Here is a 13,289-nt window from a genome sequence, read left to right as displayed (position 1 = left end):
CTCCCAAAGTGCTGGGATTACAGGCTTGAGCCACCGCGCCCGGCCATCTGTTCCAATTTTTAAAAGAGGAAAAGAGGCCAGGCGTGGTGGCTCACACCTGTAATCCCAACACTTTGGGAGGCCAAGGCGGGCGGATCACGAGGTCAGGAGAAGGAGACCATCCTGGCCAACATAATGAAACCCTGTCTCTACCGAAACTACAAAAATCTGCTGGGCGTGGTGGCACATGCCTATAGTCCCAGCTACTTGGGAGCCTGAGGCAGGAGAATCACTTGAACCCGGGAGGCGGACATTGCAGTGAGCCGAGATCGCGCCACTGCACTCCTGCCTGGCGACAGAGCGAGACTGTCTCAAAAAATAAATAAATAAATAAAAATAAATAAAAATAGAGAGAGAAAAACAATCCAGTGCTGAAACTAGTGTTTAAAAGCATTTTTTTGTATTATGACTAAAGCAGACATGTCTCTAGTCCTGGAAGGTTCATTGATTCTGACTATTGCTCTCCTGCTGCAGACTCGGAGGGAGTGTAGAGAAGGAAAGAACTGTTTTCCCAAAACCTGCTCGGGGCTGACATTGACAAATTCAGGGGCACTAGATTCTTGGCTTGAAAGGGGCAGTGACAGGCTAATGAGATGTCAGCAAAGCGGACCTATTTCACGGGGCCAGGGCCCGCTCCTGCTCCACAGCCCCCATACCCAAGGGTCTATTTTCTCTTCAGCTTCTGCTGCCTTGTGTCTCCTAGACAGCCACCCTGGCATTGGGCCCTAGGAGACATCTGCCTGGGTCATCTCTGCCAGCTTCACCTTGCGGCCTCAGCTGACGGACACTGACCACTCTGGCCCCAGGGCATAGAGGAGCGAGGCTCCAGGTGTGCACTGTCCTGCCTGTGCCTCAGCTGGTGTCCCTGTTGGCAGGAGACCAGGCAGGTGGCAGCAGCCATCCTGCAAGGACACTGTATCTCCCTGTGACCTGAGAATAGAGTTCAGGGGGAGGCCTGGACAAAAATGTCCCCTCACTAGAGAAGCTACAGCCTGGACAGTGGGGACCAGCTGGCTTTGCCATTTAAGGTCAGTGAGCTACCACCTGGGCCCAGGAACAGGGCTCCTGGGAGGTTTTCTGACAATCATTGGCATGATGAGATCTCTCTGCGACTACAGCTCCATCCAGTGCTCATGTGCGGGCTGGCCGCTGTTGGTCTCATGCCCAAAGGGGCCTGGGAGGTGGCACTATCCCCCCAGGACTGGAAAGGCTGCCAGGGGCAGAGCTGATTTCCCCTGGGGCTCCTCAATGGCTGGACAACAGAGTGGAGTGAGCCTAGGCTTTGGAGCTAGAGCTCTGCGGTCAAATTTCAGTTCTGCCACTCATTCTGTAGCCTTAGGCTAGATATTCAATCTCTCTGAGCTATGGAAGTGGGTATAATAACATCACCTCCCAGGGTGTTGTGGACACTGTGAAGGCACCTTTTCCTCCCACCCTGAGAACGCCTCCCCTGACCTCCTTCAGCCTCACCCAGCACTGTCACAGCACCTTCCAGCAGTCAGAGGCCTGAAGACAGATTTGTAATTGCGTAACCCACTTGGCCATCCTCTGGCCTGACAGATTCCTGCTGGAGAAGAGTCACTTGCCAGCTGCTTCCCAAACACAAAGTGACTGGTGGACAGGCAGGCCCTCAGCCCCTCAAAGTCGTTATCCCCCTCCTCATCCCAGCCCAAAGCACCTCTGCCCAGACACACTCACCTCTTAGTGGTCAGCGGCCTCTGTGTGGGGGAAGCAGGTTGCTCCTCTGGCCAGGTCAGGTGAGGGCAGTCTAAGCCCTCTGTCCAGACAGCTGGAACCGGGGGCTGCCACCAGCCTCAGGAGCCCACATCCTCTTAGGCTGTGTCCATTTATTCCCATCAAGCCTCAGCGGCCTCAGCATCAGCATCAGCTGCAGCTCTGGGTCCAGACTTTCCATTTGTGCTCAAGGGCAGATCAGATGATTGTCAGCCACAAAGCAGTGACCTAGACCTTGGGGTATATTTGTTCTTGCTGCAGGCTAACTTCTATTCACTTTCCCTCCAACACAGGAGGGGGAAATCATCTTTACAAGGACAAATGCCCCCCCCCCCGCCAGCCACTGGCACTTTGCTCTTCCAATTCCCCAGGCTCTATTCTACTGGAATATTTCTTCTCAGCTAAACTCTTCTCTCACCTTCTTTCACCCCAGACCTCTGCGGCTGCTTAAAGCTTTCCAACCTTTTTCACATCTTGGCACGTGTAGAAAATAATTCATCTGTAAGGCATACAGAGGTAAATGGAGGGGGCTGCTCCTGGCCAGGGGTGACTGGCCCCAGGGAGGATGGGTGAGTCAGGCTCTCCAGGTTCCACCATGTCATTCTAAAAACCAAAGGGATCCTATATGGGCACTCTGAATCCCATTCCCATGGCACTCTGCTTGGGAAATGCTAGTATCACGGGGTGTCACACTCGCCTAAGCTATATGATTTATCTGCTCCTTTTCATACATGGGTGTCCCATTTCCTCCAGTGCTTGCACTATGGCAGTCAGCAGATCTCCTGGGCTGGGAAGGTCTTGAAATCCCCTCTGGCAGGCTGGCCGGAGTCTTCAAGGTTCACCTTCTTTCCAGGTATCCCACCCCGTTCCCCTGCCCAGGCTGCAGGAAGAACCTGGTGTATCTGAGAAGTAGCAGTGGCTGAATTTGTGCTGGGGTCTTACCTTGCCCCGAAGAACATAAAACCATAGTTGCTCTCGATGAATGCTCTATTAAACCATCCTGAACACATAGTTGAGGCATCTCAGGCTGCAAAAGCATGCTGTGCTATGTATGCAAATACAATATATACATTAAAAATTTTTTTTGAGAATTTTTTTAAGGGAAAAAAATTGTTGTCCCTTAGGCTGGAGTGCAGTGGCAAGATCTCAACTTACTGCTACCTCCACCTCCCGGGCTCAAGCAATCCTCCCACCTCAGCCTCTCAAGCAGCTGGGACCACAGATGTGCACCACCACACCCAGCTAATTTTTTGTATTTTTAGTAGAGACAGGGTTTTGCCATATTGCCCAGGCTGGTCTTGAACTCCTGAGCTCAAGTGATCCACCCGCTTCAGTCTCCCAAAGTGCTGGGATTACAGGCGTGAGCCACTGTACCCAGCCAAAAAAATGCTCGAAATAGAGACAAGGTCTCACACTGTTGCCCAGGCGCTGGTCTCGAACTCCTGGGTTTAAGCAACCCTCTCACCTTGGCCTCCCAGAGTGCTGGGATTGCAGCGGTGAATCCCAGCGCTGGCCTTAAACATACACATCTTTCAGAAGCAATTCTCACAGTAAAGGGGCTAAAGTGAGCAATGGGTAAGGGATACAAAACACCTTTGGGAAAGGGATGGTAACTGGGTACCATCAGAATAAAGTAAGTCACGGAGGAGAGGTGAGTTATGTCTGCAACTGTGCCCCCAGGGCCCATCTCCTGCCACTCATTAGGCATTCCCACTCACGCAAGCACCCAGGCACCAAAACCGATTCCTCCCTTCTGCATGAAGCCTGACCTTTTAGTCATTGTCCTTTCCCATTGCTCAGAGTTCAACTGAGTACCAGGCACCAAGCTCTCCAGCTACGTGTAACACTCATGCCCCTTCACCCGTCTGCTCTCAAGAACCACGGTCCTCCAACAGGTGCTTGGAAAAGTCCAAATCAGAGAACTCACCCCTCTCCAATCTTTCATACACACGCATATTACTCCTACTTTAAATAATCTCCATGACATAAAATTTGGGTCAAGCATGAAAAACCGGTGACTGGTATTTTGTCTGACAGCTTCACTTTCTCTAAGCAATAACACCATTCAGTGCAAACCATCTTTGCCATTGTAGGTTTCAGCTAAGTATGGAATAAATCAGGATTCCAAGCCCTTCTCATGCGACTAATACTTTATTAAAGACTGACAGCAATAGTTCTGGCAGTGTGGCTGGTCACCTGAATTTTGGCTCCAACGTTTACTGTTATCTAACCCTTTGCTACTGTACATATGGTCACATCAGACCAACAGCATCATTTGGGAGGTTATTAAAAAAAAGTATCTAGGGGCCAGGTGTGGTGGCTCACTTCTGTAATTCCAGCACTTTGGAAGGCAGGACTGCTTGAGCCCAGGAATTCAAGGCCAGCCTAAGCAACATGGCAAACCCCATCTCCACCAAAAAAAAAAAAAAAAAAAATTACAAGAATCGGCCAGGCATGGTGCCACACACCTTTAGTACCAGCTACTTGGGAGGCTGAGGTGGGAGGATGGCTTAGCCCAGGTCAAGGGGGAGGGGGGTGAGCTATGACGGTGCCATTGCACTGCAGTCTGGGCAAGAGACTATCTCAAAGAAAAAACAATTAAGACATGTCTGAAGCCTCACCTAAGGCCTATAGAATTAGAACCTGCATTTTTTTTTTTAAATGCGAGTCAGGGGTCTCCCTGTTACCCAGGATGGAATGCAGTGGTACAATCACTGCTCACTGCAGCCTCAACCTCCTTGGGCTCAGGTGATCCTCCCACCTCAGCCTCCCAAGTAGCTAGGACGATAGGCACGTGCTATCACACCACACAAATTTTTTTTTTGATAGAGATGGGGTTTCATCATATTGCCCAGGCTGGTCTCAAACTCCGGGGGCTCAAGTGATCACCCAACTTGGCCTCCCGAAGTGCATGAGCCACCAGGTTGACCCCAAACCTGCATTTTAGTATCTACTGGTGATTCACATCCATTTTTGTTAGAGAAGCACTGGCTCAATCTGAACTTGTTTCCTTGCTTACAAAATGATTCTAAAACCACTCACTTCAGGCCCAGATTAAAAACAGATAAACCAACAAGCTGGGCAGTGGCTCATGCCTATAATCAAAACTTTGAGAGGTTGAGGAAGGAGGATCACTTGAAGCCAGTTCAAGACCACCCCGGGCAGCACAGCAAGAACCCATCTCTAAAAGAAATAAAAATAGCTGGGCATGGTGGTATGCACCTGTAGTCCCCAGCTACTCAGGAGGCTGAGGCAGGAGAATCACATGAGCCCAGGAGCTCGAGGCTGCAATGAGCTATGATCATGCCACTGCACTCCAGCCTGGGCAACAGAGCAAGACCTTCAAGTCAGGTGGTTCATCTACCAGCCTCATACATCCAACTTTAACTGGATCAAGTATTTAAGTCAGCTAGATGTTTAAAATGGAAACATCACTTTTATTAACAATTTAGGGCAATACACATTTACAGAACACAAATAAGACAGTTCCAGGACAATGGAGTGTAAAAGTACAGCACACAGGTTAATACTCTTCACCCTCATCCTCTCCATCGGCACTATCTGCTCCAACCTCCTCATAATCCTTCTCAAGGGCAGCCATGTCTTCACGGGCCTCAGAGAACTCGCCTTCCTCCATCCCCTCACCCACATACCAGTGAACAAAGGCACGCTTGGCATACATCAGGTCAAACTTGTGGTCCAGGCGAGCCCAGGCCTCGGCAACAGCTGTAGTGTTGCTCAGCATGCACACAGCTCTCTGAACCTTGGCCAGGTCTCCACCAGGCACCACAGTGGGAGGCTGGTAGTTGATGCCAACCTTGAAGCCAGTGGGGCACCAATCCACAAACTGGATGGTACGCTTGGTCTTGATGGTGGCAATGGCAGCATTGACATCTTTGGGAACCACATCACCACGGTACAACAGGCAGCAAGCCATGTATTTACCATGGCGAGGGTCACATTTCACCATCTGGTTGGCTGGCTCAAAGCAAGCATTGGTGATCTCTGCTACAGTAAGCTGTTCATGGTAGGCTTTCTCAGCAGAGATGACAGGGGCGTATGTGGCCAGAGGGAAGTGGATGCGGGGGTAGGGCACCAGGTTGGTCTGGAATTCTGTCAGGTCAACATTCAGGGCTCCATCAAATCTCAGGGAAGCAGTGATGGAGGACACAATCTGGCTAATAAGGCGGTTAAGGTTAGTGTAGGTTGGGCGCTCGATATCGAGGTTTCTACGACAGATGTCATAGATGGCCTCATTGTCTACCATGAAGGCACAATCAGAGTGCTCCAGGGTGGTGTGGGTGGTGAGGATGGAGTTGTAGGGCTCAACTACAGCTGTGGAAACCTGGGGCGCTGGGTAAATGGAGAACTCCAGCTTGGACTTCTTGCCATAATCAACTGAGAGACGTTCCATGAGCAGGGAGGTGAACCCAGAACCAGTTCCCCCACCAAAGCTGTGGAAAACCAAGAAGCCCTGAAGACCGGTGCACTGGTCAGCCTGCAAAATAAAAACGTTTCATTTTAGTGTTGCGAGACATTTGGTGAAACTGCAGAGGACTTCTATAAATCTATGGCTACACCAATTCCAATTTTAAAACTCTTCTGGGCCAGGTGCAGTGGCTCACACCTGTAATCAACACTTTGGGAGTCCAAGGTGGGAGGACCACTTGAGCCCATGGGTTTAAGACTGATGATCATGCCACTACACTCCAGCCTGGATGACAGAGTAGACTCTGTCTCACAATGAAACAAAACAAAACAAAAGCTTCTAAGTGCTAAGTGATTCAGAGCAACTTTTCACAATCAAGTCCTTGAGCAGAAAACCTCTGCTAAGACTATTTTAAGATGAACTGTTTCCGCAGGCAGAGGAATCACAAGGTCTGGGCTTGCATACAGGACTCAAGTTTTGGTAACTGGGAGGGCAGCCTCTGGTTCCCTTGCTGTGGCCACAGAACAGGGCAGTTTCTTAGTTGGAGCGCTCCTAAGGGGCAGGCCCAGGACCACCAGCCCAGTACAGTGGATGTCTTATAAAGATTTGGGAGCCGCTTTCTGAGGTGGAACAACAAAATAGCCAAAGTTCTAACACCCTGGTACGGGAGTCAGGCTGTGTCAGGATCCGGATATACCAGTTCCTTACTATATGTATGACCACATTTATTTCTCAGTTTTTCCACTGATTAAACGAGAATAGTAATCTACCTTAGGTTGAGAATTAAATAAGTACTTAGCATAGTGCTTGGCACAGTAAGCACCCAATATATGATACCAAGAAGTCCATTCATTTCAGGTAAAGTGACACAACCACAATTCCATGAGACCTCAGATTGTTGGGGATTTCTTCCACCTAACTGGGCTATTTTGGTTAGTAAATTGCTACTTTATGAAGGAATGATTTTGACCTTCCAAATAAAGTATTCTGTTGTAAACTCTTGCTTCTCCAAGTGATGGGCCTCAGATTTGTGAACATCTCTACTCAGCTCCCTCATAGCCTGTGGGTCCATAAACTACATGAGATCAATGCACAGGACAGACTCTCACCTACCAATTACACCTGTTAAGCCTCCTGTGAACCCAGTAACGCTAAGGATAAATGCAATTATTTTGGCAGGCAATAAACCTCACTCTAGAACCCTAAATAGCTACCAGGTTTATTTGTCCCTAAAGGCAGGTCCTGATTTCCAAGTCAGTGCTTGTAACTAAAGCTTAGTTTTTAAGCATACAAAACATCAGTCCAGTTTTTCTGGGAAGACTACGTAAACATCTGAGGAAAGTATGAAGCCATGAATGATGAGGCCATTCTTTTTTTTTAGAATGGAGCAGTCATGGTTGGGCTTAATACAATGGGATTTTCTTGACAAGTTACTCTGCCCAGGCCATCATGCTTGACCTCTGGTTAATTACTTACAAGCTGCCCACATGCCTAAGGAGCAAAGAGTCATCTGATTGCCAGGCTCTTAAAGTGATCCAAACAGCACACTTCATAAGGAAGCTCCCGACTCCACTTTCAGCTGTACTGGAAGTTTCCACTGTTGGCTGTTTCTTGTCAGTGTGACACTGGCTTCTTGTTCTCTGAACTTTATTGACATGAAGGAACCAGTCCAGATTTTTAAAAAGTGACTTTAATCAATTAGTTGTATGTAGAAGTCAGCCACCTACTCACTCAGTGTGACTAAGATGACCTCAAAAGGGGTGTCTCAGCTTGAATCAAAATAGGCTAATGAGCACTTACTCCTACCCCATAGTTGTCCCATAAACCCAAGACCATCTGGTTCAGAGATCCAATTAATTTAGTGAGCAGTTGCATTTTAGTTGCAATGCCAATAGTCTCATTTCAGTTGCAAAGAATGATTTTTGTAGTTTGGTCTCAGAATTGCAAAAGAAACTCTCGCCCCACTTTATTTAAAGTACTATATTTACCAGCTTGCGAATTCGGTCCAACACGAGGTCAATGATCTCCTTGCCAATGGTGTAGTGCCCTCGGGCATAGTTATTGGCAGCATCTTCCTTGCCTGTGATGAGCTGCTCAGGGTGGAAGAGCTGGCGGTAGGTGCCAGTGCGAACTTCATCTGGAGAAGATGACGGGGAGGAGCAGGGGGGAGGGAAAGAGTGGGTGAGTGGGTGACCAGCGGAGCCCCCAGGATAGACCTCCTGTCCCAGCACCCTGGGATCTCACTTGGATTACTGAGGTCAACTCACCAATGACAGTAGGTTCTAGGTCTACAAACACGGCCCGGGGCACATGCTTGCCAGCGCCCGTCTCACTGAAGAAGGTGTTGAAGGAGTCATCTCCTCCCCCAATGGTCTTGTCACTTGGCATCTGGCCATCAGGCTGGATGCCATGTTCTAGGCAGTAGAGCTCCCAGCAGGCATTGCCAATCTGGACACCAGCCTGGCCAACATGGATGGAGATGCACTCACGCTGTGGGAGGAAGAAAGGAAAATGTCAGGATATGATACATCAGTTGGGACATTTAGGAATGATTCACACCTAATGACTGATTAACCTTCAAGACAGATAACTGGCTGGGCGCAGTGACTCACGCCTATAATCCCAGTACTCTGGGAGGCTGAGGCAGGTGATCACCTGAGGTCAGGAGTTCGAGACCTGCCTGGCCAACATGGCAAAACTGTGTCTCTACTAAAAATACAAAAAAAAATTAGCCAGGTATGGTGGCACACACCTGTAAATCCCAGCTACTTGGGAGACTGAGGCAGGAGAATCACTTGAACCCAGGAGGTGGAGGCTGCAGTGAGCTGAGATCACACCACTGCCCTCCAGCCTGAGTGACAGAGATTCCATCTCAAACAAAAAAAGATAACCATCTTTCAGCAGGCCACTCCTGCTCAGGGACAATACTTTCAAAAGCAAAAATTTTTGAAGACCTAATTCAGCAAAAATGCCTTGGAAAACCAAAGATGTGTTCATGAACTACTCGGCAAGACCCGACCGTTGCTTTGTAGCCACAGTAGATATGATTCCTTAAACTAAGGCAAAATTCCCCTTTCCAGCTCTGATTCATTCTCTGAATGATTGTGTAACTACTGAGCTCATTCTGGTCCTGCTTTAATCCTATTCTTTGGGAGACAAAAGCTTCTCCCTCCCTCCTTTAAAACCAGCTTAAACCAGCAAACTACAGCCATATGACTCATGAAGAAAATGCTGGATAAGCAGCAGTTAGCTGTATTTTAAAAACTGTGGTCAGAGGCAGCTTTTTAACCATGTGGAAGAATCTGTTAGGAAGAACATTTTTCCTTCACCGTCAAAACATCTCCGGGAGAGGGAAGACTATAATAATAAAGGCTAAAAATGTTACCAAGACTTTACTGATAGGTTAAGAAATTAGTTTCTGGCCAGGTGCTGGCTTACACCAGTAATCCCAGCACTTTGGGAGGCCGAGATGGGCGGATCACGAGGTCAGGAGATCGAGACCATCCCGGTTAACACGGTGAAACCCCGTCTCTACTAAAAAAAATACGAAAAACTAGCCAGGCGAGGTGGCGGGCGCCTGTAGTCCCAGCTACTCAGGAGGCTGAGGCAGGAGAATGGCGTAAACCCGGGAGGCGGAGCTTGCAGTGAGCTGAGATCCGGCCACTGCACTCCAGCCTGGGCGACAGAGCAAGACTCCGTCTCCAAAAAAAAAAAACAAAAAAAAAACAAAAAAAAAAAAAAAACAAGAATTACCCAGGCACGGTGGTGTGCGCCTGTAGGTCCCAGCTACTTGGGGTAGGCTGAGGCATGAGAATCACCTGAACCCAAACCCAGGAGGCGGCGACTGCAGAGATCTCACCACTGCACTTCAGCCTGGGCAACAGAGCCAAGACTCTGTCTGTCTGTCTGTCTCTCTCTCTATTTTTTTTTGAGGTAGACCAATTTAGAAGGGCCAGAGGGGCCAAAGCAAAATATGGTTAGAAGTTACCAAACCCACACCTGCTTAGTAAAATAAGGCAATAAACATAGAATCTGTACACACAGACTTAACAGGAAAACAAAATGGGTGTTTAGTATTTCATCATAAGTCAGATTAGCCACTTTGGAGACTGGCAGAGCACTCGGTAAGTTCTCAAAGGGCCTGGTCTCATAACCCAAGAGATAATAAAACCCTAATTACTCACAACCTTTGACCTCCTTCCCACCTACACTCCCCATGAAATAATCAAGGTCTCCTGACCACATCAGCAAGCTCAGTATCACCTGTGTCTACTCGCCCAGCTCCAGGTCTGTGGGAGAACAGGAGTAGTTTGTTCTAATGAGCCCATGATTATTTACCATTGCATCATGTTCACCTTTTTCTTTCGAGAAAAAGTCTCGCTCTGTTGCCCAGGCTGGAGTACAGTGGCACGATCTTGGCTCACTGCAAACTCCGCCTTCCAGGATCAAGTGATTCTCCTGCCTCAGCCTCCCAAGTAGCTGGGATTACAGGTGCCCACCACCATCCCCGGCTAATTTTTTTATTTTTAGTAGAGACGGGGTTTCACCATGTTGGCCAGGTTGGTGTTGAACTCCTGACCTAGGTGATCCGCCCACCTCGGCCTCCCAAAGTGCTGGGATTACAGGCGTGAGCCACCACGCCTGGCATCATGTTTACCTTTAACTGGACTTTGGAAACGCCAAAGCCCCCAAAAGCTGGAGATAACCAGATACCTGACCATGATGGCCCCCAGGCCCAAGGAGATAAAATATCTAAGATCCACTCATTTTAACAAAATGCTTCTTCTGTTTAAATGCTTCTTCTATTTTGGCACCCACAATCTTTCTTTCATTGCTCAGCCTAAACTGTCTTCTTGAAGCTTAGCAGGCAATGTCCTCGGCCACTGCCTTACCCTCCACTCTCCCCTGGCCACGTCGGAGAAAGTGAGGCACTGGTGGAGTCAATTGGTCTAGTGTTCACTGGATAAGCAGCTCTTTCCTCTCGTTAAAAAACAAGAAAATTTAACCAGTGTTCGCCCAAATCAGTCTGCTGCCGCTCTCCTGTTTTTTTCTTTTTTAATTTTTAATTTTAAAAACAGTTTCACTCTTGTCACCCAGGCTGGAGTGCAATGGCACCATCTCAGCTCACTGCAACCTCTGCCTCCCAGGTTCAAGTGATTCTCCTGCCTCAGCCTCCTGAAGCAGCTGGGATTACAGGCGCTCGCCACCAGGCCCAGTTAATTTTTATGTATTTTTAGTTGAGACGGGGGTTTCACCATGTTGGCCAGGCTGGTCTTGAACTCCTGACCTCAGGTGATCCACCCGCCTCGGCCTCCCAAAGTGCTGGGATTACAGGCGTGAGCCACCTCACCCGGCCGCTCTCCTGCTTTTTAAAGGGTCTCACTACTTTGTGAATCACACTTTTACCAGTATTTTTGGTATTGCTTGAAAAGAAACAAGTTGTACAGTGCGACATATACATTATTTACATATGAGTTTTATATTTAAATTCATATATGTATTTTTGAGATAAGGTCTCCTTGGAGTGCAGTGGTGGGATCTAGGCTCACTGCAGCTTCCACCTCCCAGGCTCAAAAGATCCTCCCACCCCTGCCTCCCGAGAAGCTACAGGCGCGCATCAAGATGCCCAGCTAATTTTCGTATAGACGGAGTTTCACCGTGTTTCCCAGGCTGGTCTCGACCTCCTGAGCTCAAGCGGTCCTCCCGCCTCGGACTCCCAAAGTGCTGGGATTACAAACATACGCCATCGCGCCCGGCCTAAGATAGTTGTTTTCAATACTTCTGGAAGTTTTATAGAGAACACTCAAGTTATGTATAATTTCACGTTTCTTGAAAACCGAACTAAGAACACGTGGTACTAGTTTACTCTGGGGTTTCCGTTTTTTTTGAGATGGAGTTTCGCTCTGTCGCCCAGGCCAGAGTGCAGTGGCGCGATCTCGGCTCAGGGCAACCTACGCCTCCTGGGTTCAAGCGATTTTCCTGCCTCAGCCTCCCGAGTAGCTTACAGGCGCGCGCCACCAAGCCTAGCTTTTTTTTTTTTTTTTAAGTAGAGACGGGGTTTCACCACGTTGGCCAGGCTGGTCTCGAACAAGTGCTGGGATTACAGACGTGAGCCACCGCACCGGGCCAACTCTGATTTTATAAGAAAATATCCTTTTGTGGACGTGTTTTTAAACCCGGCTTAAGTAGAAAGCTTCAGCTGTAAACCTACCACTAGATTAACACCAGAAATGCAGGTTTAGGCAACGTGAAAGTTAATTATTCCCTTCCAGGGAGGGGCCCGCCTCCATCCTCAGGTGGACTGGCGCAGTTGGAAGCTCTCCCCAGGGCCGGGCCACAGGTGACTCAGCAGCCAGTCACTGGGTGCTGGAGAGCGGGCGCCAGGAAGTGCTGCACCGTCGGTGCGGGAGCGCACGAGGGCCTCCGGGGCCCGGTGCGTAAGGCAGTGGGAAGGAAAAGTCGCTTGAACGTGGGGAGGGATTTTTAGTTTAAGTTCTTGGAGGCCAATGATTAGGCTCCTTGACCTTCCTCCCTAGTACAGTCGCGGGCCCTGCGGGGAAAGCCCTCACTAGGATCAAGTGGGCTTTCCATTTCCACTGAGGGCGGCACCTGGGCCAGGTCTTCGGGACCGAACTGGTGTCTGCCCAGTGAACTCGACCTTCCAGTCCGGCCACCACAAGCCAGGTTAACCGGAGGGGACCGGGGCAGTCTGGAACTGTCCTGGTCGCGGCCCGAGGTGCAGGCGGCAGTTTCCGAGCCCGCCGTCCCCTGGGACGCGCACTCTTCCCCAGCCCCGAGGGACCCCACTCACCATGACTAGAACTTGAAGGGGTCTGCAGCGCTGAAGGAGGCGAAGGGCGACAAGTATCTCCCACTAACAGACTACCAAGGAGTCCGAGGGAGAAGTAGTGAAAGGGTGGCCGGCCCCGAGGGGCCTTATATACCCGGCTCCGGGCCACGCGTCGTGAGGGCGGGCCCCAGGCCCCGCCCCGGGCAGCCGCTGCTCCACCTTCGAGCCCTGGCCTGCGCCAGGCCGCACCCGCGGAGTTGGGGCGTGCGGCGCTGATTGGCTGATTCAAACGTTCAA

General features: G+C 49.6%; 1 protein-coding gene across 1 annotated transcript; it reads right to left on the bottom strand.

The window, feature by feature from the left end:
- Window positions 1-5,189: 5,189 nt before the first annotated feature.
- LOC111542035 (tubulin alpha-1C chain) lies at window positions 5,190-13,282 on the bottom strand. The gene is made up of 4 exons (XM_023211217.3): window positions 13,014-13,282; window positions 8,470-8,692; window positions 8,191-8,339; window positions 5,190-6,271 (listed from the first exon to the last, which is right to left on the bottom strand). Exons 1-4 carry the CDS (start codon window positions 13,014-13,016, stop codon window positions 5,297-5,299), a joined length of 1,350 nt encoding a protein of 449 aa, XP_023066985.1. The 5' UTR covers window positions 13,017-13,282; the 3' UTR covers window positions 5,190-5,296.
- Between the last annotated feature and the right edge of the window lie 7 nt (window positions 13,283-13,289).

The sequence above is a fragment of the Piliocolobus tephrosceles genome, chromosome 10 (assembly GCF_002776525.5).
Source record: "Piliocolobus tephrosceles isolate RC106 chromosome 10, ASM277652v3, whole genome shotgun sequence".
Lineage (NCBI taxonomy): Eukaryota > Metazoa > Chordata > Mammalia > Primates > Cercopithecidae > Piliocolobus > Piliocolobus tephrosceles.
Note: the sequence above shows the minus strand (reverse complement) of the source record. Positions and strands in the feature narration are given on the sequence as shown.